Raw genomic sequence first — 27,864 nt, 5'->3', positions numbered from 1 at the left:
CCGCCGTGCGTTCTCCCGGGGAAGTTGTCCCTGGATCCTGGGAACCTGGCAGTGGCGGGCTGCACAGGTTCCCCGGAAGAGGGGTGTGGATAGTGACCTGTGCTCGCACACAGGCCCCTTGGTGGCGGCAGCAGCAGCCTTAGCATCTCCCCCCCGTCCCTGGGGTCCGTGCTTTTAGCCGTGGCTCGTGCCCGTCTCTGGGGATCGTGCTTTTAGCCACGGTTCGCGCCCGTCTCTGGAGTTCCTTTAAGCAGCGCTCTTAAACCCCTCTCCTCGCGCACTAGGAAACAAAGAGGGAAGAAAAAGTCTCTTGCCTCTTCGGCAGGTGCAGACTTTTTCCCGGACTCCCTCCCGGCTAGCCGTGGTACACTAACCTCTTCAGGCTATGTTCAAGCCGCCAACCCCAGTCCTCTCCCTGTGCTCCGACCGAAGCCCGAGCCTCAGCTCCCAGCACCGCCCGCCCCGGAGGGTGAGCAGACAAGCCTCTTGGGCTGGTGAGTGCTGGTCGGCACCGATCCTCTGTGCGGGAATCTCCCCGCTTTGCCCTCTGCACCCGTTGCTGTGCACTCCTCCGTGGCTCCGAAGCTCCCCGCTCCGCCTCCCGCAGTCTCTGCCCGCGAAGGGGCTTCCTAGTGTGTGGAAACCTTTCCTCCTTCACAGCTCCCTCCCACTGGTGCAGGTGTCGTCCCTATTCTTTTGTCTCTGTTTTTTTTTTTCTTTTGCCCTACCCAGGTACGTGGGGAGTTTCTTGCCTTCTGGGAGGTCTGAGGTCTTCTGCCAGCATTCAGTAGGTGTTCTGTAGGAGTTGTTCCACGTGTAGATGTATTTCTGGTGTATCTGTGGGGAGGAAGGTGATCTGCACGTCTTACTCTTCCGCCATTTTCCCAGCACTGCAGAATATGTTTTAACCTTTGATTAATTTGGGGAAGTCAGCTCTCTGCTCTGTTTAAAGGTTGGGTTGAACTAAAGAGAGCTATAATGTCTTTTCCAGTTACAACATGAAAAAACACTAATATGATTGAACGAATAGAAATATTTTTTCCAAAATGTTATAAAGTTTTCTTTCATTTTTTAGCCTTTTAGCTTCATGAAGAAAGAGGCTTTTTTTAAGTTTAGGCTCTGTGTTGACTTGGAAAGAGATAACAAACAATTTATAGGGGTTGAAAGTTTGCTTTTACATACAGTGTGTAAGTTAAAATTAGATTTTCTACATAAAAGAGAAGAGTGTAAAATAATAGTGGATTAAACAAGATAAAAGCTTAGGTTTCTCGCATGTAAAGCAGTTTGGAGAGGCAACCTTAGGCTGGCCTGGCAGCTCTGCAAATTATCAGGTGCCCAGGTTCCTTCAGTCATCCCTGAGGTGTGGCCCTCATCCTTATAGCTCAGGGGAGCCACATGGAAGAAGGGAGAAAGAAAGGGGTGCCCCATTCCTTTTAAAGAGAGTCCTGGATAGGTACCATACAACACTTACATCTCATTGGCCAGAACATGGTCACCTGGTACCACTAACTTCAGTGTAGGCTGGAAATGTAGTCTTTCATCTGCAGGGCAGTGAGCTCAGCTAAGATCAGGGCTCTTTTTACTAAAGAATGTGGATATTAGGAAGTAAGTAGCAGTTGGAATTAAAAAAAAAATTTCTTGATTTTCCTCTCTTGGCCTTTTTTATATCACAGATGTTTGGTGTCTTCTGTTACTAGGTACACAGCAGTTAGGGGAGACAGCAAAGCTCAGATCTTTCAGTCTTGCTATTTAAGGGAAGCATCAGTAGGCTTGGTGAGTGTTGGAGTTTGGATGGAGAGTTAATGTGTCCTCAGGATTCCTAACATTCCCCATATGGCTGCCACCACAGCCCATTCCAACTGGCCCTATTTTGGGTTCTCTTACCTGTGTTATTTAAATGGCTCCCTTTTATTCAAATACTATTCATTTCATTTTTCCTTCGTAGTCATCCCCATCTTTGTTTCTTTTCCAGATAGACCTAGATGAAGACACTGCTGAAAAATTTTACCAAAACTTACTGGAACTGGAAAAGGATATTAGGGTCACCATTCAAAAAAGCAAAAACCAGAGCTGAAAATGGTGCTCTCTGAGCACCATCTTCATGCCTTCTGTGGATTCTGGAGCACCTGGGTTTCTGAGTTGGATGGTGTGCATTTGTGGTAAACTGTGAGTTCTGATTTTCTCTTTGTTTCAGAATTACCTCTATGACTGTGTGTGTGTTTGTGCATGTGAGAAAAAGATTGATAAAATATAATATATTCTTAAGAATGGTGTTATGGGCTTCCCTGGTGGCGCAGTGGTTGAGAGTCCGCCTGCCGATGCAGGGGACACGGGTTCGTGCCCCGGTCCGGGAAGATCCCACATGCCGCGGAGCGGCTGGGCCTGTGAGCCATGGCCGCTGAGCCTGCACGTCCGGAGCCTGTGCTCCACAACGGGGGAGGCCACAACAGTGAGAGGCCCGCGTACAGCAAAAAAAAAAAAAAAAAAAAAAGAATGGTGTTATATCAAAATTGTCCTAAGTGTCCATCATTGGATGAACGGATAAAGATTATGTGGCACATATATACAATGGAATATTACTCAGCCATAAAAAGAAACGAAATTGAGCTGTTTGTAATGAGGTGGATGGACCTAGAGTCTGTCATACAGAGTGAAGTAAGTCAGAAAGAGAAAGACAAATACCGTATGCTAACACATATATATGGAATTTAAGAAAAAAAAATGTCATGAAGAACCTAGGGGTAAGATGAGAATAAAGACACAGATCTACTAGAGAATGGACTTGAGGGTATGGGGAGGGGGAAGGGTAAGCTGTGACAAAGCAAGAGAGTGGCATGGACATACATACACTACCAAACGTAAAATAGGTAGTGGGAAGCAGCCGCATAGCACAGGGAGATCAGCTCAGTGCTTTGTGACCACCTAGAGGGGTGGGAGGGAGGGAGACGCAAGAGGGAAGAGATATGGGAACATGTGTATATGTATAACTGATTCACTTTTTTATAAAGCAGAAACTAACACACCACTGTAAAGCAATTATACTCCAATAAAGATGTAAAAAAAAAAAAAATTGTGCTAGTCACAATTTGTTTATTCTGTGAACTGCAGCCCAAGCTACACTTCATGGGATGAGGTGTAGACTTGAATAATCATGACACAGACACACACTGTTTCTCCTTTTCACCTGCCCCAGCAGGAGGAAATACTGCCTATTCTCTGAGTGACCATCTTAGCCTTGTTCCTTTCGAGTAGTTTTCCTAGGTCTTGTACCTTATTTCTTCTTCCACATGCTGCTTTTACCAATCTTAATACAGATGCCCATGTAATTAATCATAGTAACAAAGTATATGTATTTGGGCCACTTGAATTATTTTTTTCTTATTTTAAAAATGTCTTTTATTGAGATTGATTTAGTCCATGTTAATAGTGGGCCTGACCTTTAACACAATTTGCAAATTTGTTTATTACTTACCCACTCGTTTTCATGACATTTTAGTGGATGTAATCTTGCAGCAAAAATGATTTATTCAGATTGTTTCAATGAAATTTTCCAATTGAATAATTACTGGTGGAATGTCTCCTGGTATCAGTAGTGGTCGAAAGTGGTTAGGACTTAGTTTGCATGATATGAAGACAAAATGCTAAGATGCTTAGATGTTTCAACCAACACCTGTAATATAACAGTTACAGTTTGAATGAGTTAATGTGAAAAATTATATGTAAATATAATTTCTTTACATTTTAAAGTATGGATTTTTGGTTATACTTTAAGTTTGTTGCTAAAGATATTTTTAATAACAAACATGTGAAAATTAGGGCTGAACACTGTCTTCAAGAAAGAAGGGTAAAGTTGGAGAGCTGAAAGCAGAGCTGGTTTTTGATCTTCTGTTCACTCGCTGTTAATTGGGAAGAAGGACTTTGTTATGGATCTCAAACTCTTCATCTGTGAAGGAATTATCTTTCTGCTTCCTCTGTTCATGGGTATGAAGTGAGCATTAAATGCAATAATATGTGAATGAATAAAGAGCATTTTTTGAGAATGATGACTACAAAGTTTTTATTAGGGATTAATAAGCCAGAGTGTCATAGTTGAAATATTACTGTGTAAGGCACTGAGTGACCACGTCCCACCTAACTGAGAGTTGGTTCTGTTTCCCGAATGTTTTGTTTTAAATTGAAGTACAGTTGACTTACAGTGTTTCAGATGTACAGCAAAGTAATTCAGTTATTTATATATATGTATATTTCAGATTCTATTCCATTATAGGTATTACAAGATATTGAATATAGTTCCCTGTGCCATACAGTAGTTCCTTGTTGTTTATTTTACACATAGTAGCATGTATCTGTTAATCCCAAACTCCTAATTTATCTCCCCCAGCCCTGCTATCCCCTTTAGTAACCATAAGCTTGTTTTCTTTGTGAGCCTATTTGTTTTATAAATAAGTTCATTTGTATCATATTTTTAGAATCCATGTATAAGTGATATCATGTGATATTTGTCTTTCTGTCTGACTTATTTCACTTAGTATGATAATCCCTGGGTCCATCCATGTTGGTGCAAATGGCATTATTTCGTTCTTTTTTATGGCTGAGTAGTAGTCCATTGTATATTGTATGTGTGTGTGTGTGTCTGTGTATCATGTATTCTTTATCCATTCATCTGTCTATAGACATTTAGGTGGCTTCCATGTCTTGGCTATTGTGAATAGTGCTGCTATGAACATAGGGGTGCTTGTATCTTTTCCAGCCGGAGTTTTCATCTTTTCCAGATATATACCCAGAAGTGGGATTGCTGGATCATATGGTAACTGTTTTTACATTTTTAAGGAACCTCCAGACTGTTCTCCATAGTGGCTCTACCAATTTACATTCCAACCTACAGCCTAGGAGGGTTCCCTTTTCTCCACACCCTCTCCAGCATTTGCTATTTGTAGACCTTTTTTTTAATTTGCTTTGGCTGTGTTGGGTCTTCATTGCTGTGTGCGCAGGCTTTCTCTAGTTGCAGTGAGCAGGAGCTACTCTTTGTTGCGGTGCATGGGCTGCTCACTGCGGTGGCTCCTCTTGTTGCAGAGCACGGGCTCCAGTAGTTGTGGCGCATGGGCTTAGTTTCTCCACGGCATGTGGGATCTTCCCGGACTAGGGATCAAACCCATGTCCCCTGCGTTAACAGGTGGATTCTTAACCACTGTGCCACCAGGGAAGTCCCTATTTGTAGACTTTTTGATGACGACCATTCTGACCGGTGTGAGGTGATACCTATTTTAGTTTTGATGTGCATTTCTCTAATAATTAGCAATGTTGAGCATCTTTTTATGTGCTTTTTGGCCATCTGTATGTCTTCTGTTGAGAAATGTCTATTTAGGTCTTCTGTTCATTTTTTTTGATTGGGGTATTTGGTTTTGTTTCAACATTGAGTGGTATAAGCTATTTGTATATTTTAGAAATTAATCCCTTGTCAATCACATCATTTGTAAGTATTTTCTCCCATTCTGTAGGTTGTCTTTTCATTTTATTGATGGTTCCCTTTGCTTTTAAGTTTAATTAGGTCCCATTTGTTTATTTTTGCTTTTATTTATTTCTTTTACTTTACGAGATGGATACAAAAAAGTATTGCTGCAATTTATGTGTTCTGCCTATATTTTCCTCTAGGAGTTTTATAGTATCCACTCTTAGGCATTTAATCCATTTTGAGTTTTGTTTTGTTTTTTTGTATAGGGTATTACAGAATGTTGTAATTTAATTATTTTACATGTATCTGTCCAGTTTTCCCAGCACCACTTATTGAAGAGACTGTCTTTTCTCCATTGTATATCCTTGCCTCCTTTGTCATAGATTAATTGACCATAGCTGCATGGGTTTATTTCTGGGCTTTCTATCCTCTTCCTTGATCTATGTGTCTGTTTTTGTGTCAGTACCATATTGTTTTGATGACTATAGCTTTGTAGTATAGTCTGTAGTCAGTGAGCCTGATTCCTCCAGCTCCGTTTTTCTTAAGATTCTTTTGGCATTTCAGGGTTTTATGTTTCTACACAAATTTAAATTTTTTTTGTTTTAGTTCTGTGAAAAATACCATTGGTAATTTGCTAGGGATTGTATTGAATCTGTAGACTGCCTTGGGAAGTATGGTCATTTTTACAATATTGATTCTTCCAATCCAAGAACACATTATATCTTTCCGTTTGTGTCATTCTCAATTTCTTTCATCAGCATATTATAGTTTTTGGAGTACAGGACTTTTGCCTCCTTAGGTAGGTTTATTCCTAGGTATTTTATTCTTTTTCATGCAATAGTAAATGGGATTGTTTCCTTAATTACTCTTTCTGATATTTCATTGTTAGTGTATAGAAATGCAACAGATTTCTATGTATTAATTCTGTATCCTGTAATTTTACCGAATTCATTGATGAACTCTGGTAGTTTTCTGGTAGCATCTTTAGGATTTTCTATATATAGTATCATATCATCTGCAAACAGAGACAGTTTTACTTCTTCCTTTCCAATTTGGATTCCTTTTATTCCTTTTTCTTCTCTGATATGGCTAGGACTTCCAAAACTTTTGAATAAAAGTGGCAAGAGTGGGCATCATTGTCTTATTCCTGATCTTAAAGGGAATGTGTTTAGCTCTTCACAGTTGAGTATGTTAGCTGTGGGTTTGTCATATATGTCCTTTATTATTTTAAGGTATATTCCCTCTATGCCCACTTCCTGGAGAGTTTTTATCATAAAAGGATGGTGAATTTTATCAAAAGCTTTTTCTTTGTCTATTGAGATTAACAAATTGAAGGATAAAAACCACATGATAATGTGGTATATCAGGTTGATTGACTTGCAGATATTGAAAAATCCTTGCATCCTGGGGATAAATCCCCCCTGATCATGGTGTATGATCCTTTTAATGTATCGTTGGATTCAGTTTGCTTATATTTTGTTGAGGATTTTTGCATCTATATTCATCACTGATATTGGCCTGTAATTTTCTTTGTGGCATCTTTGGTTTTGGTATCAGGGTGATGGTGGCCTCAGAGAATGAGTTTGAAAGTGTTTCTTCCTCTGCAGTTTTTTTAGAATAGTTTCAGAAGGACAGGTGGTACCTCTTCTCTAAATGATTGGTAGAATTCACCTATGAAGGTATCTGGTCCTGGACTTTTGTTTGTTAGGAGTTTAATTACTGATTCAATTTCATTACTGGTAATTGGTCTGTTCATATTTTCTATTTCTTCCTAGTTCAGTCTTGGGAGATTGTACATTTCTAAGAATTTTTCCATTTCTTCTAGGTTATCCATTTTATTGGCATATAATTGCTTGAAGTAGTCTCTTATGGCCATTTGTAACTTCTTTTTCATTTCTGATTTTGTTGATTTTGGCCCTCTTTTTTTTTTCCTGTTGAGTCTGGATAAAGGTTTATCAATTTTGTTTCTTTTCAAAGAGACAGTTTTTAATGCCACTGATCTTTACTATTGTTTTTCAGTCTCTATTTTATTTATTTCTGCTCTGATCTTTATAATTTATTTCCTTGTACTAACTATGGGTTTTGTTTGTTCTTCTTTCTCTAGTTCCTTTAGGTGTAAGGTTAGATTGTTTATTTGAGAGGTAAGTTCATATCGCTATAAACTTCCCTCTTAGAACTGCTTTTGCTGCATCCCATAGGTTTTGGATTGTAGTATTTTCATTTATCTCTAAGTATTTTTTGATTTCCTCTTTGATTTCTTAAGTGATCTGTTGGTTGTTTAGTAGCATATTGTTTAGTCTCCATGTGTTCTTAGGTTTTTTTTTTGAAGTTTTATTTTTGTAGTTGATTTCTAGTATCATAGTGTTTTGGTCAGAAAAGATGCTTGATATGATTTCAATTTTCTTAAATTCACTGAGGCTTGCTTTATGTCCTAGCTTGTGATCTATCCTGGAGAATGCTCCACGTGAATTTGAAAAGAATGTGTATTCTGCTGCTTTCTGGTGGAATGCTCTGTAAATATCAATTAACTTCTTTGGCCTAATGTGTCATTTAAGGCCTGCATTTCCTTATTGATTTTCTGGCTGGATGATCTGTCCATTGATGTAAGTGGGTTTTAAAGACCCCTATGATTGTCTTACTGTCAATTTCTCCTTTTATATCTGTTAATATTTGCCTTGTATGTTAAGGTGCACTGCCACTGAACAGAAAAAAAGAATGAAAAGAAATGAGGACAGTTTAAGAGACTTCTAGGACAACATGAAGTGTACTAATATTCACATTAGAGAGTCCCAGAAGGACCTATATGTAAATATATATGTTGGGTCCATATATATTTATAATTGCTATGTCTTCTTCTTGGATTGATCCTTTGATCATAATGTAGTGTTCTTCCATGTCTCTTGTAACAGTTTTCATGTTAAAGTCTATTTTATCTGATATAAGTATTGCTGTTCCAGCTTTCTTTTCATTTCCATTTGTGTGGAATACCTTTTTCTATCCCCTCACTTTCCATCTGTATGTGTCTCTAGATCTGAAGTGAGTCTCTTGTAGGCAGCATATTTACAGGTCTTTTTTTGTATCCATTCAGCCAGTCTATGTCTTTTGGTTGGAACATTTAGTCCATTTATATTTAAGGTAATTATCAATATGTATGTTTTTATTGCCATTTTGTTAATTGTTTTGGATTTGTTTTTGTAGATCTTTTTTCCCTTGTGTTCTCTTTTGTGATTTGTTGACCAACTTTAGTGTTATGTTTGGATTCCTTTTTCTTTGTTTTCTATATATCATATTTTTGGTTTGTAGTTACGATGAGGTTTTTATATAGCAGTCTCTATATATGTGATTGTTTTTAAGTTGGTGGTCTGTTCATTTCAAAGATGTTTTACATACCCTTCATTTGTATTCTCCTGCCCTCACTATTACTGTTTTTGATATCATATTTTACATCTAATTGTTTCATGTATCCCATAACTGCTTGTTGATACAGATGATTTTACTACTTTTGTCTTTGAACCTCACTACTAGTTTTGTGTGTGGATGATTTCATACCTTGACTGTATGTTTGCCTTTACTGGTGAGCTTTGTTCTTCCCTAATTTTCTTGTTTTTATCTGTGACATTGTCTTTTCCACCTAGAGAAGTTCCTTTAGCATTTTTTGTAAAGTGGTTTTGTGGTACTGAATTCTTCTAGCTTTTGCTTGTCTGTAAACCTTTTGATTTCTCCATCAAATCTGAATGAGAGCCTTGCTGGGTAAGTATTCTTGATTGTAGGTTTTTCCCTTTCATCACCTTACGTATATCATGCCACTCCCTTCTGGCCTATAGATTTTGTGCTGGCCTTATGGGGGTTGCCCTGTAATTTGTTGTTCTCCCTTGTGGCTTTTAGTATCCTCTCTTTATCTTTAATCTTTGTTATTTTGATTACAATGTGTCTTTGTGTGTTCCTCTATGGGACTCTGCACTTTTGGGCTTGGGTGACTGTTTCATTTCCCAGGATAGGGAGGTGTTCAGCTGTTATGTCTTCAAATATTTTCTTGGGCCCTTTCTCTCTCTTTTCTGCTTCTGGGACTCTGTAATGTAAATATTAGTGTACTTGATGTTGTCCTAGAGGTCTCTTAAACTGTCCTCATTTCTTTTCTTTTTTTTTTTCTTTTCAGTGGCAGTGATGTCCACTTCTCTGTCTTCCAGGTCACATATTCTTTCTTCTGAATCATTTAGTCTACTATTGATTCCTTCTAGTTTATTTTTCATTTGTTATTGTATTCTTCATCTCTGTTTGGTTGTTCTTTATATTTTCTAACTCTTTGTTTAAAACTTCTAACTTCTTGCTCCGTGCATCTATTCTCCTCCCAAGTTCTTTGATCATCTTTATGATCATTACTGTGAACTCTTTCTCAGGTAGATTGCCCATCTCCACATAGTTCTTCTGGAGTTCTATCTTCATTCCTTCCTCATTTTGTCTAAGTTGCTGTTTGTATTTTTATGTATATGTGGTAAGTTATGTTTCTCGACCTTGGAGATGTGGTCTTCTGTAGGAGGCATCCTGTGAGTCCCAGCAGTGCACTCCCTTCTTGTCACCCAAGCTCTATGTGCTGGGGGTTCCCCCTAAGAGGTCTGCATAGGTCCTTCTGTTGTGGCGGCTGACTTTGTGGGCAGCCTGGTAGGCTTGGTTGGCCCCTAGTCTTGTTGGTTGCCAGGACCTGCCTTGTGCAGGTGCTGCTGGCTGTTGTTTAGTGGGGCCTGGTCATGATGTGACTGGCTGTGGAATCTTAGGGGGCCATGGAGCTAGTGCTGGCTCACTGGTGGGCGAGGCAGGGTCCCGAAGACTCTGGTGCTGTTGCCAATCCACTGGCAGGTGAAGCCACATCCTGGGGTTAGTGCCAGACCACTAGCAGGCGGAGTTGGTTTCTGGAGTCTGGCTGCAGGTCCCAGGGACCCCAGAGCTTTTTTCAGATCGTTGCAGGGAGAGGGTGTTCCTGATGCAGCAGGATGTCTGGAAGTTTGCTTTGGCCTGCTAGTGGGCAGGTCCAGCTGGTCCCAGGGTAGGGTAGGGCCTGTGTTGTGGTATCATAGTTTTGTTTCTGGTGTCTGCCCCCTGGTGGATGAGGCTGGTATAGAGGCTTGTGCAGGCTTCCTGGCAGGACAGGCCTGTACCTGTCCACTGGTGGGTGAAGCTGGGTCTTGGCCCTCTGATGGGCTGGGCTATGTCTAGGGGCATTTCCAGAGGTTGCTGTGGACTCTTTAGTCTTAACGCACCCTGTCTGCTGATGGCTAGGCCTGGGTCCCTGCCCAGTTAGTTGTTTTGCTCTGAGGCATCCCAGCACTGGAACCTATAGGCTTTTGGGCGGGGTCAGGTCTTGGCACTAATGATCCAAGATGTCAGCATCCAGGAGTGTTAATGTGGCTGAATGTTCCTAGGTATGGCTGCCACCAGTGTCTGTGTCCCCAGGATGAGCCACAGCTGCCCCCTGCCTCTCCAGGACTCTCCAAGACCAGAAGGCAGGTCTGACCCAGGCTCCTATCAAATTACTGCTTTTGCCCTGGGTCCCAGTGCATGCTGGATTTTGTGTGTGCCCTTTAAGAGTGACGTATCTATTTCCCCCAGTCCTGTGGAGCTCCTGCAATTGAACTCCGCTGGCCTTCAAAGCCAAATGCTCTGGGGGCTCATCTTTCTGGTGCCAGAACCCTGGCCTGGGGAGCTTAATATGGGGCTCAGAACTATTTCTTCTGTGGGAGAACCTCTGCAATATAATTCTACAGTTTGTGAGTCATCCACCCAGGCATTATGTGATTTGATTATATCATGAGCTTGTGCTTCTTACCTGTCTCATTGTGGTTCCTTCTTTATGTCTTTAGTTATAGAATATCTTTTCTGGTAGGTGCCTGTCTTTTTCATTGATGGTTATTCTGCATATAGTTGTGATTTTCATGTGCTTGTGAGAGGAAGTGAGCTCAGGGTCTTTCTGTATTCTCCATCATGGCCACTCTCCCCACTCTGTTTTCCGAATATTGAGTCATCACCTAGGAGCAGCATCAGGTCAAGTGTGAGCGTGTGGGGGGAAGAGTGTGGGCTCTGGGACTGGGCAGACATTGAATCAAATTTTAGCCATTAACTAGCATGAGTTCTGGCAAGTTGCTTCAATTTATACCTCAACTTAATTATAAAAAACACTGATGCTTACCTTGCAGAATTGTGATATTATAGCCTAATGTACTCACAGTTAATATAACATTTCATTCTGTCCCACATGAAGTACACAAAAGGAGATTTTAAACATGAACTAAATCCTGATTTCAAGTCATTTATGATGTGTCAGTAGGTTGGTGCTCTATATATTTTCTGAGTCATTACATCCAATTTCCCTAAAATAGAGAACAAATCATAGACCCTTTAGACATTAACTTATCTGATGTACATTTTACATTTTTAATCATAACATTACTATACAGAAATAAAATATACAATTTCCAAACCAACAGAGGTATAAAAAAATACAAGCCATCCAAAAAAATAAAATGGAAAGGAGAAGCAGATGATGATAGAAAAAACAGATAAAAATTCCCCAATTTTTAAAATATATTCTAATATTCTCAAAAATCTGAAAATAGAACTACCATATGACCCAGCATTTCTACTCCACGGTAAATAAAAAACCCAAAACACTAATTCAAAAAGATACCATACTTCCAATGTTAATAGCAGCATTATTTACAATTGCCAAAATATTGCAGCAACCTAAATGTCCATCAACAGATTAATGGATAAGGAAGATGTGGCTATATATACAATGGAATACTACTCAGTCATAAAAAATAATGAGATTTTGCCATTTGTAACAAGATGGATGGACTTAGAGGGTATTATACTACATGAAATAAGTCATACAGAGAAAAATATAAATACAATATGATATCACTTATATGTGGAATCTAAAAAAAAAAAGCAGCTAGTGATTATAACAAAAGAGACTCATGGATATAGAGAACTGCTAGTTTTAGCAGTTACCAGTGAGGAGAAGGAAGGGGGAGGAGGGTCAAGATAGAGGTAGAGGATTAAGAGATACAAACTACTATGTATAAAATAAACTACAAGGATATATTGTACAACAGAGAATACAGCCAATATTTTATAATAACAATAAATGAAACATAACCTTTAAAAATTATGACTCACTACATTGTATACCAGAAACTTATATAATACTGTACAACAATAGCCTCAACTTCTTAAAAAAGTTACAAGATGGGCTTCCCTGGTGGTGCAGTGGTTGAGAGTCCGCCTGCCGATGCAGGGGACACGGGTTTGTGCCCCGGTCCGGGAGGATCCCACATGCCATGGGGTGGCTGGGCCCGTGAGCCATGGGCGCTGAGCCTGCGCGTCCGGAGCCTGTGCTCCGCAACGGGAGAGGCCACAACAGTGAGAGGCCCGTGTACCGCAAAAAAAAAAAAAAAAAAAAAGTTACAAGAGGAAGATGGCAGAAGAGTAAGATGCGGAGATCACCTTCCTCCCCACAGATACACCAGAAATACATCTACACGTGGAACAACTCCTACAGAACACCTACTGAATGCTGGCAGAAGACCTCAGACCTCCCAAAAGGCAAGAAACTCCCCCACGTACCTGGGTAGGGCAAAAGAAAAAACAGAGACAAAAGAATAGGGACGGGACCTGCACCAGTGGGAGGGAGCTGTGAAGGAGGAAAGGTTTCCACACACTAGGAAGCCCCTTCGTGGGCGGAGACTGCGGGAGGCAGAGGGGGGAGCTTCGGAGCTGCGGACGAGAGCACAGCAACAGGGGTGCAGAGGGCAAACTGGGGAGATTCCCGCACAGAGGATCGGTGCTGACCGGCACTCACCAGCCCAAGAGGCTTGTCTGCTCACCCTCTGGGGTGGACGGGGCTGCGAGCTGAGGCTCGGGTTTTGGTTGGAGCGCAAGGAGAGGACCGGGGTTGGCGGCTTGAACATAGCCTGAAGGGGTTAGTGCACCACGGCTGGCTGGGAGAGAGTCTGGGGAAAAGTCTGCACCTGCCGAAGAGGCAAGAGACTTTTTCTTCCCTCTTTGTTTCCTAGTGCACAAGGAGAGGGGTTTAAGAGCGCTGCTTAAAGGAACTCCAGAGATGGGCGCAAGCCGCGGCTAAAAGCGTGGACCCCAGAGACGGGCACGAGCTGCGGCTAAAAGTGCAGACCCCAGAGACAGGCACGAGCAGCAGCTAAAAGCACAGACCCCAGGGACGGGCAGGAGAAGCTAAGGCTGCTGCTGCCGCCACCAAGGGGCCTGTGTGCGAGCACAGGTCACTATCCACACCCCTCTTCCGCGGAGCCTGTGCAGCCCGCCACTGCCAGGTTCCTGGGATCCAGGGACAACTTCCCCGGGAAAACGCACGGCAGGCCTCAGGCTGGTGCAACGTCATGCCGGCCTCTGCCGCCACAGGCCCGCCCCGCACTCAGTGCCCCTCCCTCCCCCCCCCCCGCCTGAGTGTGCCAGAGCTCCCGAATCAGCAGCTCCTTTAACCCCATCCAATCTGAGCAAATAAAAGACGCCCTCTAGCGACCTACACCCAGAGGCAGGGCCAAATGCAAAGCTGAGCCCCTGTGAGCTGTGAGAACAAAGAAGAGAAAGGGAAATCTCTCCCAGCAGCCTCAGAAACAGCAGATTAAAGCTCCACAATCAACTTGATGTACCCTGCATCTTTGGAATACATGAATAGACAACGAATCATCCCAAATTGAGGAGGTGGGCTTCGAGAGCAAGATGATTTTTTCCCCTTTTCCTCTTTTTGTGAATGTGTATGTGCATGCTTCTGTGTGAGAACTTGTTGGTATAGCTTTGCTTCCACCATTTGTCCTAGGGTTCTATCCGTCCTTGGTTTTTAATTTTTTTCTTAATAATTAATTTTAATAACTTTATTATACTTTACCTTCTTTCCTTCCTTCCCTCCTTTCTTTCTTTATTTCTTCATACTTCTACTAATTCTCTCTACTTTTTCTCCCTTTTATTCTGAGCCATGGGGATGAAAGGCTCTTGGTGCTCCAGCCAGGAGTCAGGGCTCTGCCTCTGAGGTGGGAGAGCCAACTTCAGGACACTGGTCAACAAGAGACCTCCCAGCTCCACATAATGTCAAACAGCGAAAATCTCCCAGAGACCTCCATCTTAACACCAGCACCCAGCTTCACTCAACGACCAGCAAGCTACAGTGCTGGACAACCTATGCCAAACAACTAGCAAAACAGGAACAAAACCCCACCCATTAGCAGAGAGGCTGCCTAAAATCATAAGAAGGCCACAGACACCCCAAAACACACCACCAGACGTGGACCTGGCCACTAGAGAGACAAGATCCAGCCTCATCCACCACAACAAAGGCACTAGTCCCCTCCACCAGGAAGCCTACACAACCCACTGAACCAACCTTAGCCACTGGAGACACACATCAAAAACAACGGAAGCTACGAACCTGCAGCCTGCAAAGAGGAGACCCCAAACACAGTAAGATAAGCAAAATGAGAAGACAGAAAAACACAGCAGATGAAGAAGCAAGATAAAAATGTACCAGACCTAACAAATGAAGAGGAAATAGGCAGTCTACCTGAAAAAGAATTCAGAATAATGATAGTAAGGATGATCCAAAATCTTGGAAATAAAATGGACAAAATGCAAGAAACAGTTAACAAGGACCTACAAGAAATAAAAATGAAACAAGCAACGATGAATAACACGATAAATGAAATTAAAAGTTCTCTAGATGGGTTCAATAGCAGAATAACTGAGGCAGAGGAACGGATAAGTGACCTGGAAGATAGAATAGTGGAAATAACGACTGCAGAGCAGAATAAAGAAAAAAGAATGAAAAGAACTGAGGACAGTCTCAGAGACCTCTGGGACAATATTAAACACACCAACATTCAAAATATAGGGGTTCCAAAAGAAGAAGAGAAAAAGAAAGGGACTGAGAAAATATTTGAAGAGATTATACTTGAAAACTTCCCTAATATGGGAAAGGAAATAGTTAATCAAGTCCAGGAAGTACAGAGAGTCCCATACAGGATAAATCCAAGGAGAAATACGCCAAGACACATATTAATCAAACTGTCAAAAATTAAATACAAAGCAAGCAGATTAAAAGCAGCAAGGGAAAAACAACAAATAACACACAAGGGAATCCCCATAAGGTTAACAGCTGATCTCTCAGCAGAAACCCTACAAGCCAGAAGGGAGTGGCAGGACATACTGAAAGTGATGAAGGAGAAAAACCTGCAGCCAAAACTACTCTACCCAGCAAGGATCTCATTCAGATTTGATGGAGAAATTAAAACCTTTACAGACAAGCAAAAGCTGAGAGAGTTCAGCACCACCAAACCAGCTTTACAACAAATGCTAAAGGAACTTCTGTAGGCAAGAAACACAAGAGAAGGAAAAGACCTATAATAACGAACCCAAAACAATTTAGAAAATGGGAATAGGAACATACATATCAATAATTACCTTAAATGTAAATGGACTAAATGCTCCCACCAAAAGACACAGATTGGCTGAATGGATACAAAAGCAAGACCCATACATATGCTGTCTACAAGAGACCCACTTCAGACCTAGAGACACATACAGACTGAAAGGAAGGGGATGGAAAAAGATATTCCATGCAAATGGAAACCAAAAGAAAGCTGGAGTAGCAATTCTCATATCAGACAAAATGGACTTTAAAATAAGGACTATTAAAAGAGACAAAGAAGGACACTACATAATGATCAAGGGATCGATCCAAGAAGAAGATATAACAATTGTAAATATTTATGCACCCAACATAGGAGCACCTCAATACATAAGGCAAATACTAACAGCCATAAAAGGGGAAATCGACAGTAACACATTCATAGTAGGGGACTTAAACACCCCACTTTCACCCATGGACAGATCATCCAAAATGAAAATAAGTAAGGAAACACAAGCTTTAAATGATACATTAAACAAGATGGACTTAATTGATATTTATAGGACACTCCATCCAAAAACAACAGAATACACATTTTTCTCAAGTGCTCATGGAACATTCTCCAGGATAGATCATATCTTGGGTCACAAATCAAGCCTTGGTAAATTTAAGAAAATTGAAATTGTATCAAGTATCTTTTCTGACCACAACGCCATGAGACTAGATATCAATTACAAGAAAAGATCTGTAAAAAAATACAAACACATGGAGGCTAAACAATACACTACTTAATAATGAAGTGATCACTGAAGAAATCAAAGAGGAAATCAAAAAATACCTAGAAACAAATGACAATGGAGACACAACGACCCAAAACCTGTGGGATGCAGCAAAAGCAGTTCTAAGGGGAAAGTTTATAGCAATACAAGCCCACCTTAAGAAGCAGGAAACATCTTGAATAAACAACCTAACCTTGCACCTCAAGCAATTAGAGAAAGAAGAACAAAAAACCCCCAAAGCTAGCAGAAGGAAAGAAATCATAAAAATCAGATCAGAAATAAATGAAAAAGAAATGAAGGAAACAATAGAAAAGATCAATAAAACTAAAAGCTGGTTCTTTGAGAAGATAAACAAAATAGATAAACCACTAGCCAGACTCATCAAGAAAAAAAGGGAGAAGACTCAAATCAATAGAATTAGTAATGAAAAAGGAGAGGTAACAACTGACACTGCAGAAATAAAAGAGATCATGAGAGATTACTACAAGCAACTCTATGCCAATAAAATGGACAATCTGGAAGAAATGGACAAATTCTTAGAAATGCACAACCTGCCAAGACTGAATCAGGAAGAAATAGAAAATATAAACAGACCAATCACAAGCACTGAAATTGAAACTGTGATTAAAAATCTTCCAACAAAGAAAAGCCCAGGACCAGATGGCTTCACAGGCGAATTCTATCAAACATTTAGAGAAGAGCTAACACCTATCCTTCTCAAACCCTTCCAAAATATAGCAGAGGGAGGAACACTCCCAAATTCCTTCTACGAGGCCACCATCACCTTGATACCAAAACCAGACAAGGATGTCACAAAGAAAGAAAACTACAGGCCAATATCACTGATGAACATAGATGCAAAAATCCTCAACAAAATACTAGCAAACAGAATCCAACAGCACATTAAAAGGATCATACACCATGATCAAGTGGGGTTTATTCCAGGAATGCAAGGATTCTTCAATATACGCAAATCTATCAATGTGATAAACCGTATTAACAAACTGAAGGAGAAAAACCATATGATCATCTCAAAAGATGCAGAGAAAGCTTTTGACAAAATTCAACGCCCATTTATGATAAAAACCCTGCAGAAAGTAGGCATAGAGGGAACTTTCCTCAACATAATAAAGGCCATATATGAGACGCCCACAGCCAACATCATCCTCAATGGTGAAAAACTGAAAGCATTTCCACTAAGATCAGGAAAAAGACAAGGTTGCCCACTCTCACCACTCTTTTTCAACGTAGTTTTGGAAGTTTTAGCCACAGCAATCAGAGAAGAAAAGGAAATAAAAGGAATCCAAATCAGAAAAGAAGTAAAGCTGTCACTGTTTGCAGATGACATGATACTATACATAGAGAATCCTAAAGATGCTACCAGAAAACTACTAGAGCTAATCAATGAATTTGGTAATGTAGCAGGATACAAAATTAATGCACAGAAATCTCTGGCATTTCTATACACTAATGATGAAAAATCTGAAAGTGAAATCAAGAATCACTCCCATTTACCACTGCAACAAAAAGAATAAAATATTTAGGAATAAGCCTACCTAAGGAGATAAAAGACCTGTATGCAGAAAATTATAAGACACTGATGAAGGAAATTAAAGATGATACAAAGAGATGGAGAGATATACCATGTTCTTGGATTGGAAGAATCAACATTGTGAAAATGACTCTACTACCCAAAGCAATCTATAGATTCAATGCAATCCCTATCAAACTACCACTGGCATTTTTCACAGAACTAGAACAAAAAAATTCGCAATCTGTATGGAAACACAAAAGACCCTGAATAGCCAAAGCAATCCTGAGAACGAAAAATGGAGCTGGAGGAATCACGCTCCGTGACTGCAGACTATACTACAAAGCTACAGTAATCAAGACAGTATGGTACTGGCACAAAAACAGATAGATCAATGGAACAGTATAGAAAGCCCAGATATAAACCCATGCACATATGGTCACCTTATCTTTAATAAAGGTGGCAGGAATGTACAGTGGAGAAAGGACAGCCTCTTCAATAAGTGGTGCTGGGAAAACTGGACAGATACATGTAAAAGTATGAGATTAGATCACTCCCTAACACCATAACCAAAAATAAGCTCAAAATGGATTAAAGACCTAAATGTAAGGCCAGAAACTATCAAACTCCTAGAGGAAAACATAGGCAGAACACTCTATGACATAAATCACAGCAAGATCCTTTCTGACCCACCTCCTAGAGAAATGGAAATAAAAACAAAAATAAACAAATGGGACCTAATGAAACTTCAAAGCTTTTGCACAGCAAAGGAAACCATAAACAAGACCAAAAGACAACCCTCAGAATGGGAGAAAATATTTGCAAATGAAGCAACTGACAAAGGATTAATTTCCAAAATTTACAAGCAGCTCATGCAGTTCAATAATAAAAAAACAAACAACCCCATCCAAAAATGGGCAGAAGACCTAAATAGACATTTCTTCAAAGAAGATATACAAACTGCCAACAAACACATGAAAGAATGTTCAACATCATTAATCATTAGAGAAATGCAAATCAAAACTACAATGACATATCATCTCACACCAGTCAGAATGGCCATCATCAAAAAATCTAGAAACAATAAATGCTGGAGAGGGTGTGGAGAAAAGGGAACCCTCTTGCACTGCTGGTGGGAATGTGAATTGGTTCAGCCACTATGGAGAACAGTATGGAGGTTCCTTAAAAAACTACAAATAGAACTACCATATGACCCAGCAATCCCACTACTGGGCATATACCCTGAGAAAACCAAAATTCAAAAAGAGTCATGTACCAAAATGTTCATTGCAGCTCTATTCACAACAGCCTGGAGATGGAAACAACCTAAGTGCCCATAATCGGATGAATGGATAAAGAAGATGTGGCACATATATACAATGGAATATTACTCAGCCATAAAAAGAAACGAAATTGAGCTACTTTTAATGAGGTGGATAGACCTAGAGTCTGTCATACAGAGTGAAGTAAGTCAGAAAGAAAAAGACAAATACTGTATGCTAACACATATATATGGAATTTAAGAAAAAAAAATGTCATGAAGAACCTAGGGGTAAGACAGGAATAAAGACACAGACCTACTGGAGAACGGACTTGAGGATATGGGGAGGGGGAAGGGTGAGCTGTGACGGGCGAGAGAGAGTCATGGACATATATACACTAACAAACGTAAGGTAGATAGCTAGTGGGAAGCAGCCGCATGGCACAGGGATATTGGCTCGGTGCTTTGTGACCTCCTGGAGGGGTGGGAGGGAGGGAAACGCAAGAGGGAAGAGATATGGGAACATATGTATATGTATAACTGATTCACTTTGTTATAAAGCAGAAACTAACACACCATTGTAAAGCAATTATACCCCAATAAAGATGTTAAAAAAAAAAAAGATACAAGAATGTAAAAAAATATACATACATATTCAAATAGACCAAGATGAATATAAATGGAATAAACTAGTTAAAGGAACAATTACTAGAGCTGGTTAATTTTTTTTTTTAAACATGGCCAACTACTAAAACATGAGGATATGTAAAGGTTGAAAGTAAAAGGATGAGAAAATATACACTTGGGAAATATTAATGAAAGTCAGTAGGCTTGTATAGCAATATTGATACCACGTAAAATGCAAATGCATTTTTAAGGACTAAATGACAAGAAAAAAAACACTGTGAAGGTATTATAATTATAAATTCATATGTACCTTTAATGCTTAGAATACAAAAAGTAGTTTACAGAATTTTAAGGGGGAAATTGACAGTTCCTCAATTTTAATAGATAATAGACATCACTTATTGTTTTATTAATCACAAAAAATTGGTAAGCATATGGAAGATAAGAATACAGTTAATAAGCTTGATCTGATGAATATGTATCCACAAGTCACCAGTTGGATAACCATATTATTTTCAAATTAACATGTAACAATTTATGAACTAGTAGAATACTAGACCTCAAAGTAAGTCTCAACAAGTATTAGAGAATGTGTATTATTCAAACCATCTTCTCTGTCCACAGATCATTTACAAAAAGGTAACCAAAAGAAAAAAAAATGATAATGAAACCTCCTGTTTTACCACTTTTTAATTCATGGGTCAAGGGATGGTTAATATTGAAAATTAGAAAATATTAGCAACTAAACAACAATGAAAATTCTACATATTAATGAGTGAAACTCACCTGAGAATGACTAAGAGAAATTTTTACATGAATAGCTTAGAAAAAAGACTGAAAATTGACTTCATTCTACTCAAGTTAGAGAAAAGAACAAATGCAAAACAAGTAGAAGGAATGAAAAGATAAAAAGCAGAAGATAATGAATTGGAAAAGAGAAGAACTAAATGAGAATTGATTCACTTGAAGAAAAATAGGGACACTTCTGGTGAGATGGATACATGAAAAAAGAATAGGCACTAATGACAATTTAAGTCCAAAAGGGGAACATAACTACAGAAGTAGAGCTTTTTAAAATCAGAGAAAACTATGAAAAACATACAATTGTTTGAAATATTTGGAAAATGTTTCCTAGAAAAAAATGTATTCTTCCAAAATGGACACAAGCAGAAATAGGAAACCTGAATAGACCTACAACGATTAAAGAAATACCATGCTTTAAGAATACACTCATTTTCTGTGTGGTTATAAAAGGGCAATACAAGAGATCCTTGTGATTATGGGACTGTTCTGTATCTAGACTATTGTGGTGGATACATAAGACCTATAAATATGATAAATTGTCTATAGAACCAAAAAACATAGACACATACACAGACAGGCTTATAAATGCATACAAGCAAAAAAGGAAATCTGAAAAAGATTGTATCAATGTCAATATTATGGTTGATATTGAATTACAGTTTTGCAAGATGTTATCAGTGGGGGAAACTAGAAAAGGAGTATCTGGGATCTCTACTGTTTCTTACTCCTTCCTACAACCTTACAATTATCTCAATAAAAATTTCAATTCAAAAGTACATCAGGGCTTCCCTGGTGGTGCAGTGGTTCAGTCCGCCTGCTGATGCAGGGGATGCGGGTTCATGCCCTGGTCCAGGGGGGTCCCACATGCCATGGGGCAGCTGGGCCCGTGGGCCATAGCCACTGAGGCTGCGCATCCGGAACCTGTGCTCCGCGATGGGAGAGGCCACAACAGTGAGAGGCCTGCATACCACAAAAAAAAAAAAAAAATATATATATATATATATATATATATATATATCATCCCCAAATGTCAGGATTATTGATTAGTTCCTCCAAACATCAAAAACAGATCATCTCAGTCCTGCACAAACTATTCCAGACATTTGTAAAGGAGTACCTTTTTCCAAGATCATTTTCTGAAGCTTGCATAACTTTTATATCAAACCTAGACAAATATACTTTAAAAGAAATTTATAGGCGCGGAGGGGAAGATGGCAGAAGAGAAAGACGCGGAGATCACCTTCCTCCCCACAGATACACCAGAAATACATCTACACGTGGAACAGAACTCCTACAGAACACCTACTGAACGCTGGCAGAAGACCTCAGACCTCCCCAAAGGCAAGAAACTCCCCACGTACCTGGGTAGGGCAAAAGAAAAAACAGAGACAAAAGAATAGGGATGGGACCTGCACCAGTGGGAGGGAGCTGTGAAGGAGGAAAGGTTTCCACACACTAGGAAGCCCCTTCGTGGGCGGAGACTGCGGGAGGCGGAGGGGGAAAGCTTCGGAGCCGTGGAGGAGAGCACAGCAACAGGGGTGCAGAGGGCAAAGTGGGGAGATTCCCACACAGATGATCAGTGCCGACCAGCACTCACCAGCCTGAGAGGCTTGTCTGCTCACCCCCCGGGGCGGGTGGGGCTGTGAGCTGAGGCTCAGGCTTTGGTCGGAGCGCAGGGAGAGGACTGGTGTTGGCTGCGTGAACACAGCCTGAAGGGGTTAGTGCACCACGGCTAGCCGGGAGGGAGTCCGGGAAAAGGTCTGGAGCTGCTGAAGAGGAAAGAGACTTTTTCTTCCCTCTTTGTTTCCTGGTGCGCGAGGAGAGGGGTTTAAGAGCGCTGCTTAAAGGAACTCCAGAGACGGGCGTGAGCCGCGGCTAAAAGCACGGACCCCAGAGATGGGCGCGAGCTGCGGCTAAAAATGCAGACCCCGGCGACAGGTGCAAGCTGCGGCTAAAAGCGCGAACCCCAGAGATGGGCAGGAGATGCTAAGGCTGCTGCTGCCACCACCAAGGGGCCTGTGTGCGAGCACAGGTCACTATCCACATCCGTCTTCCAGGGAGCCTGTGCAGCCCGCCACTGCCAGGGTCCCGGGATCCAGGGACAACTTCCCCGGGAGAACGCACGGTGGGCCTCAGGCTGGTGCAATGTCACGCCGGTCTCTGCCGCCGGAGGCTCGCCCTGCACTCTGCGCCCCTCCCTTCCCCTGGCCTGAGTGAGCCAGAGCCCGCAAATCAGCGGCTCCTTTAACCCCGTCCTGTCTGAGCAAAAAACAGACGCCTCCCAGCGACCTACACGCAGAGGTGGGGCCAAATCCAAAGCTGAGTCCCTGTGAGCTGTGAGAACAAAGAAGAGAAAGGGAAATCTCTCCCAGCAGCCTCAGAAGCAGTGGATTAAAGCTCCACAGTCAACTTGATGTACCCTGCATCTGTGGAATACATGAATAGACAATGAATCATCTCAAATTGAGGAGGTGGACTTTGAGAGCAAGGTTTATGACTTTTTTCCCTTTTCCTCTTTTTGTGAGTGTGTATGTGTATGCTTCTGTGTGAGATTTTGTCTGTATAGCTTTGCTTCCACCATTTGCCCTAGGGTTCTATCCGTCCGGTTTTTTTTTCTTAATAATTAATTTTAATTTTAATCACTTTATTATACTTTAACCTTCTTTCTTTCTTTCTTTCTTTCCTCCCTTCCCTCCTTTAGACAATGAATCATCCCAAATTGAGGAGGTGGACTTTGAGAGCAGGATTTATGAATTTTTCCCCTTTACCTCTCTTTGTGAGGGTGTATACTTCTGTGTAAGTGTTTGTCTGTATAGCTTTGCTTCCACCATTTGTCCTAAGGTTCTATCCGTCCCCCCCCTTTTTTTTCCTAAATAATTATTTTTAATTAAATAACTTTATTATGCTTTATTTTGTTTTACTGTATCTTCTTTCTTTCTTTTTTCCTTCCTTTCCTCCTTCCTTCCTTCCTTCCTCCCTCCCTCCCTTTCTTTCCTTCTTTCCTTCTTTCTTTCTTTCTTTCTTTTTTTCTTTCTTTCTTCCTGCCTGCCTTCCTTTCTTTCTTTCTTTCTTCCTACTTCTACTACTTCTTTCTCTCTACTTTTTCTCCCTTTTATTCTGAACCGTGTGGATGAAAGGCTCTTGGTGCTGCAGCCAGGAGTCAGTGCTGTGCCTCTGAGGTGGGAGAGCCAACGTCAGGACACTGGTCAACAAGAGTCCTCCCAGCTCCACATAATATCAAATGGCGAAAATTTCCCAGAGATCTCCATCTCAACACCAGCACCCAGCTTCACTCAACGACCAGCAAGCTACAGTGCTGGACAACCTATGCCAAACAACTAGCAAAACAGGAACACAACCCCACCCATTAGCAGAGAGGCTGCTTAAAATCATAAGAAGGCCACAGACACCCCAAAACACACCACCAGACGTGGACCTGGCCACTAGAGAGACAAGATCTAGCCTCATCCACCACAACACAGGCACTAGTCTCCTCCACCAGGAAGCCTATGCAACACAATGAACCAACCTTAGGCACTGGGGACAGACATCAAAAACAACGGAAGCTACAAACCTGCAGCCTGCAAAAAGGAGACCCCAAACACAGTAAGATAAGCAAAATGAGAAGACAAAAAAACACACAGCAGATGAAGGAGCAAGATAAAAATGCACCAGACCTAACAAATGAAGAGGAAATAGGCGGTCTACCTGAACAACAATTCAGAATAATGATAGTAAAGATGATCCAAAATCTTGGAAATAAAATGGACAAAATGCAAGAAACAGTTAACAAGGACCTAGAAGAACTAAAGATGAAACAAACAGTGATGAACAACACAATAAATGAAATGAAAAAGACTCTAGATGGGATCAATAGCAGAATAACTGAGGCAGAAGAACGGATAAGTGACCTGGAAGATAGAATAGTGGAAATAACGACTGCAGAGCAGAATAAAGAAAAAAGAATGAAAAGAACTGAGGACAGTCTCAGAGACCTCTGGGACAACATTAAATGCACCAACATTTGAATTATAGGGGTTCCAAAAGAAGAAGAGAAAAAGAAAGGGACTGAGAAAATATTTGAAGAGATTATACTTGAAAACTTCCCTAATATGGGAAAGGAAATAGTTATTCACGTCCAGGAAACACAGAGAGCCCCATACAGGATAAATCCAAGGAGAAATACGCCAAGACACATATTAATCAAACTGTCAAAAATTAAATACAAAGCAAGCATATTAAAAGCAGCAAGGGAAAAACAACAAATAACACACAAGGGAATCCGCATAAGGTTAACAACTGATCTCTCAGCAGAAACTCTGCAAGCCAGAAGGGAGTGGCAAGACATACTGCAAGTGATGAAGGAGAAAAACCTGCAACCAAGATTACTCTACCCAGCAAGGATCTCATTCAGATTTGATGGAGAAATTAAAACCTTTACAGACAAGCAAAAGGTGAAAGAGTTCAGCACCACCAAACCAGCTTTACAACAAATGCTAAAGGAACTTCTGTAGGCAAGAAACACAAGAGAAGGAAAAGACCTATAATAACGAACCCAAAACAATTTAGAAAATGGGAATAGGAACATACATATTGATAATTACCTTAAATGTAAATGGACTAAATGCTCCCACCAAAAGACACAGATTGGCTGAATGGATACAAAAACAAGACCCATACATATGCTGTCTACAAGAGACCCATTCAGACCTAGAGACACATACAGACTGAAAGGAAGGGGATGGAAAAAGATATTCCAGGCAAATGGAAACCAAAAGAAAGCTGGAGTAGCAATTCTCATATCAGACAAAATAGACTTTAAAATAAGGACTATTAAAAGAGACAAAGAAGGACACTACATAATGATCAAGGGATCGATCCAAGAAGAAGATATAACAATTGTAAATATTTATGCACCCAACATAGGAGCACCTCAATACATAAGGCAAATACTAACAGCCATAAAAGGGGGAATCGACAGTAACACATACATAGTAGGGGACTTTAACACCCCACTTTCACCCATGGACAGATCATCCAAAATGAAAATAAATAAGGAAACACAAGCTTTAAATGATACATTAAACAAGATGGACTTAATTGATATTTATAGGACACTCCATCCAAAAACAACAGAATACACATTTTTCTCAAGTGCTCATGGAACATTCTCCAGGATAGATCATACCTTGGGTCACAAATCAAGCCTTGGTAAATTTAAGAAAATTGAAATTGTATCAAGTATCTTTTCCGACCACAATGCCATGAGACTAGATATCAATTACAGGAAAAGATCTGTAAAAAATACAAACACGTGGAGGCTAAACAATACACTACTTAATAACGAAGTGATCACTGAAGAAATCAAAGAAGAAATTAAAAAATACCTAGAAACAAATGAAAATGGAGACACAATGACCCAGAACCTATGAGAAGTAGCAAAAGCAGTTCTAAGGGGGAAGTTTATAGCAATACAAGCCCACCTTAAGAAGCAGGAAACATCTCGAATAAACAACCTAACCTTGCACCTCAAGCAATTAGAGAAAGAAGAACAAAAAACCCCAAAGTTAGAACGAAAGAAATGATAAAAATCAGATCAGAAATAAATGAAAAAGAAATGAAGGAAACCATAGGAAAGATCAATAAAACTAAAAGCTGGTTCCTTGAGAAGATAAACAAAATAGATAAACCATTAGCAAGACTCATCAAGAAAAACAGGGAGAAGACTCAAATCAATAGAATTAGTAATGAAAAAGGAGAAGTAACAACTGACACTGCAGAAATAAAAAAGATCATAAGACATTACTACAAGCAACTCTATGCCAATAAAATAGACAACCTGGAAGAAATGGACAAATTCTTAGAAATGCACAACCTGCCAAGACTGACTCAGGAAGAAATAGAAAATATGAACAGACCAGTCACAAGCACTGAAATTGAAACTGTGATTAATAATCTTTCAACAAACAAAAGCCCAGGACCAGGTGGCTTCACAGGCGAATTCTATCAAACATTTAGAGAAGAGCTAACACCTATCCTTCTCAAACCCTTCCAAAATATAGCAGAGGGAGGAACACTCCCAAATTCCTTCTAAGAGGCCACCATCACCTTGATACCAAAACCAGACAAGGATGTCACAAAGAAAGAAAACTACAGGCCAATATCACTGATGAACATAGATGCAAAAATCCTCAACAAAATACTAGCAAACAGAATCCAACAGCACATTAAAAGGATCATACACCATGATCAAGTGGGGTTTGTTCCAGGAACGCAAGGATTCTTCAATATACACAAATCTATCAATGTGATAAACCATATTAACAAATTGAAGGAGAAAAACCATATGATCATCTCAATAGATGCAGAGAAACTTTTGACAAAATTCAACACCCATTTATGATAAAAGCCCTTCAGAAAGTAGGCATAGAGGGAACTTTCCTCAACATAATAAAGGCCATATATGACAAGCCCACAGCCAACATCATCCTCCATGGTGAAAAACTGAAAGCATTTCCACTAAGATCAGGAACAAGACAAGGTTGCCCACTCTCACCACTCTTATTCAACATAGTTTTGGCAGTTTTAGCCACAGCAATCAGAGAAGAAAAGGAAATTAAAGGAATCCAAATTGGAAAAGAAGAAGTAAAGCTGTCACTGTTTGCAGATGACATGATACTATACATAGAGAAGCCTAAAGATGCTACCAGAAAACTACTAGAGCTAATCAATGAATTTGGTAAAGTAGTAGGATACAAAATTAATGCACAGAAATCTCTGGCATTCCTATACACTAATGATGAAAAATCTGAAAGTGAAATCAAGAAAACACTCCCATTTACCATTGCAACAAAAAGAATAAAATATCTAGGAATAAACCTACATAAGGAGACAAAAGACCTGTATGCAGAAAATTATAAGACACTGATGAAAGAAATTAAAGATGATACAAAGAGATGGAGAGATATACCATGTTCTTGG

The 27,864-nt window shown here is 40.2% G+C and overlaps 1 protein-coding gene across 3 annotated transcripts in view; it reads left to right on the top strand.

Moving 5' to 3' along the window:
• HSD17B7 (hydroxysteroid 17-beta dehydrogenase 7) overlaps window positions 1–27,864 on the top strand; it is a 106,466-nt gene that overhangs the window by 28,728 nt on the left and 49,874 nt on the right. For 2 of the 3 annotated variants that reach the window (XM_004282033.4, XM_049709179.1), the window contains exon 9: window positions 1,973–2,271. The exons of the other annotated variant lie outside the window; for it this stretch is intronic. In XM_004282033.4, coding sequence (XP_004282081.1) covers window positions 1,973–2,074 — 102 coding nt within the window. In that variant the 3' untranslated portion in view covers window positions 2,075–2,271. Of the gene's footprint in view, window positions 1–1,972; window positions 2,272–27,864 lie in introns of those variants that run through there. 3 annotated transcript variants of the gene reach the window in all.

This window comes from Orcinus orca, chromosome 1 (genome assembly GCF_937001465.1).
Source record: "Orcinus orca chromosome 1, mOrcOrc1.1, whole genome shotgun sequence".
Classification (NCBI taxonomy): Eukaryota; Metazoa; Chordata; class Mammalia; order Artiodactyla; family Delphinidae; genus Orcinus; species Orcinus orca.
The sequence above is the reverse complement of the archived record's forward strand: the minus strand, read 5'-3'. Positions and strand labels throughout refer to the sequence as shown.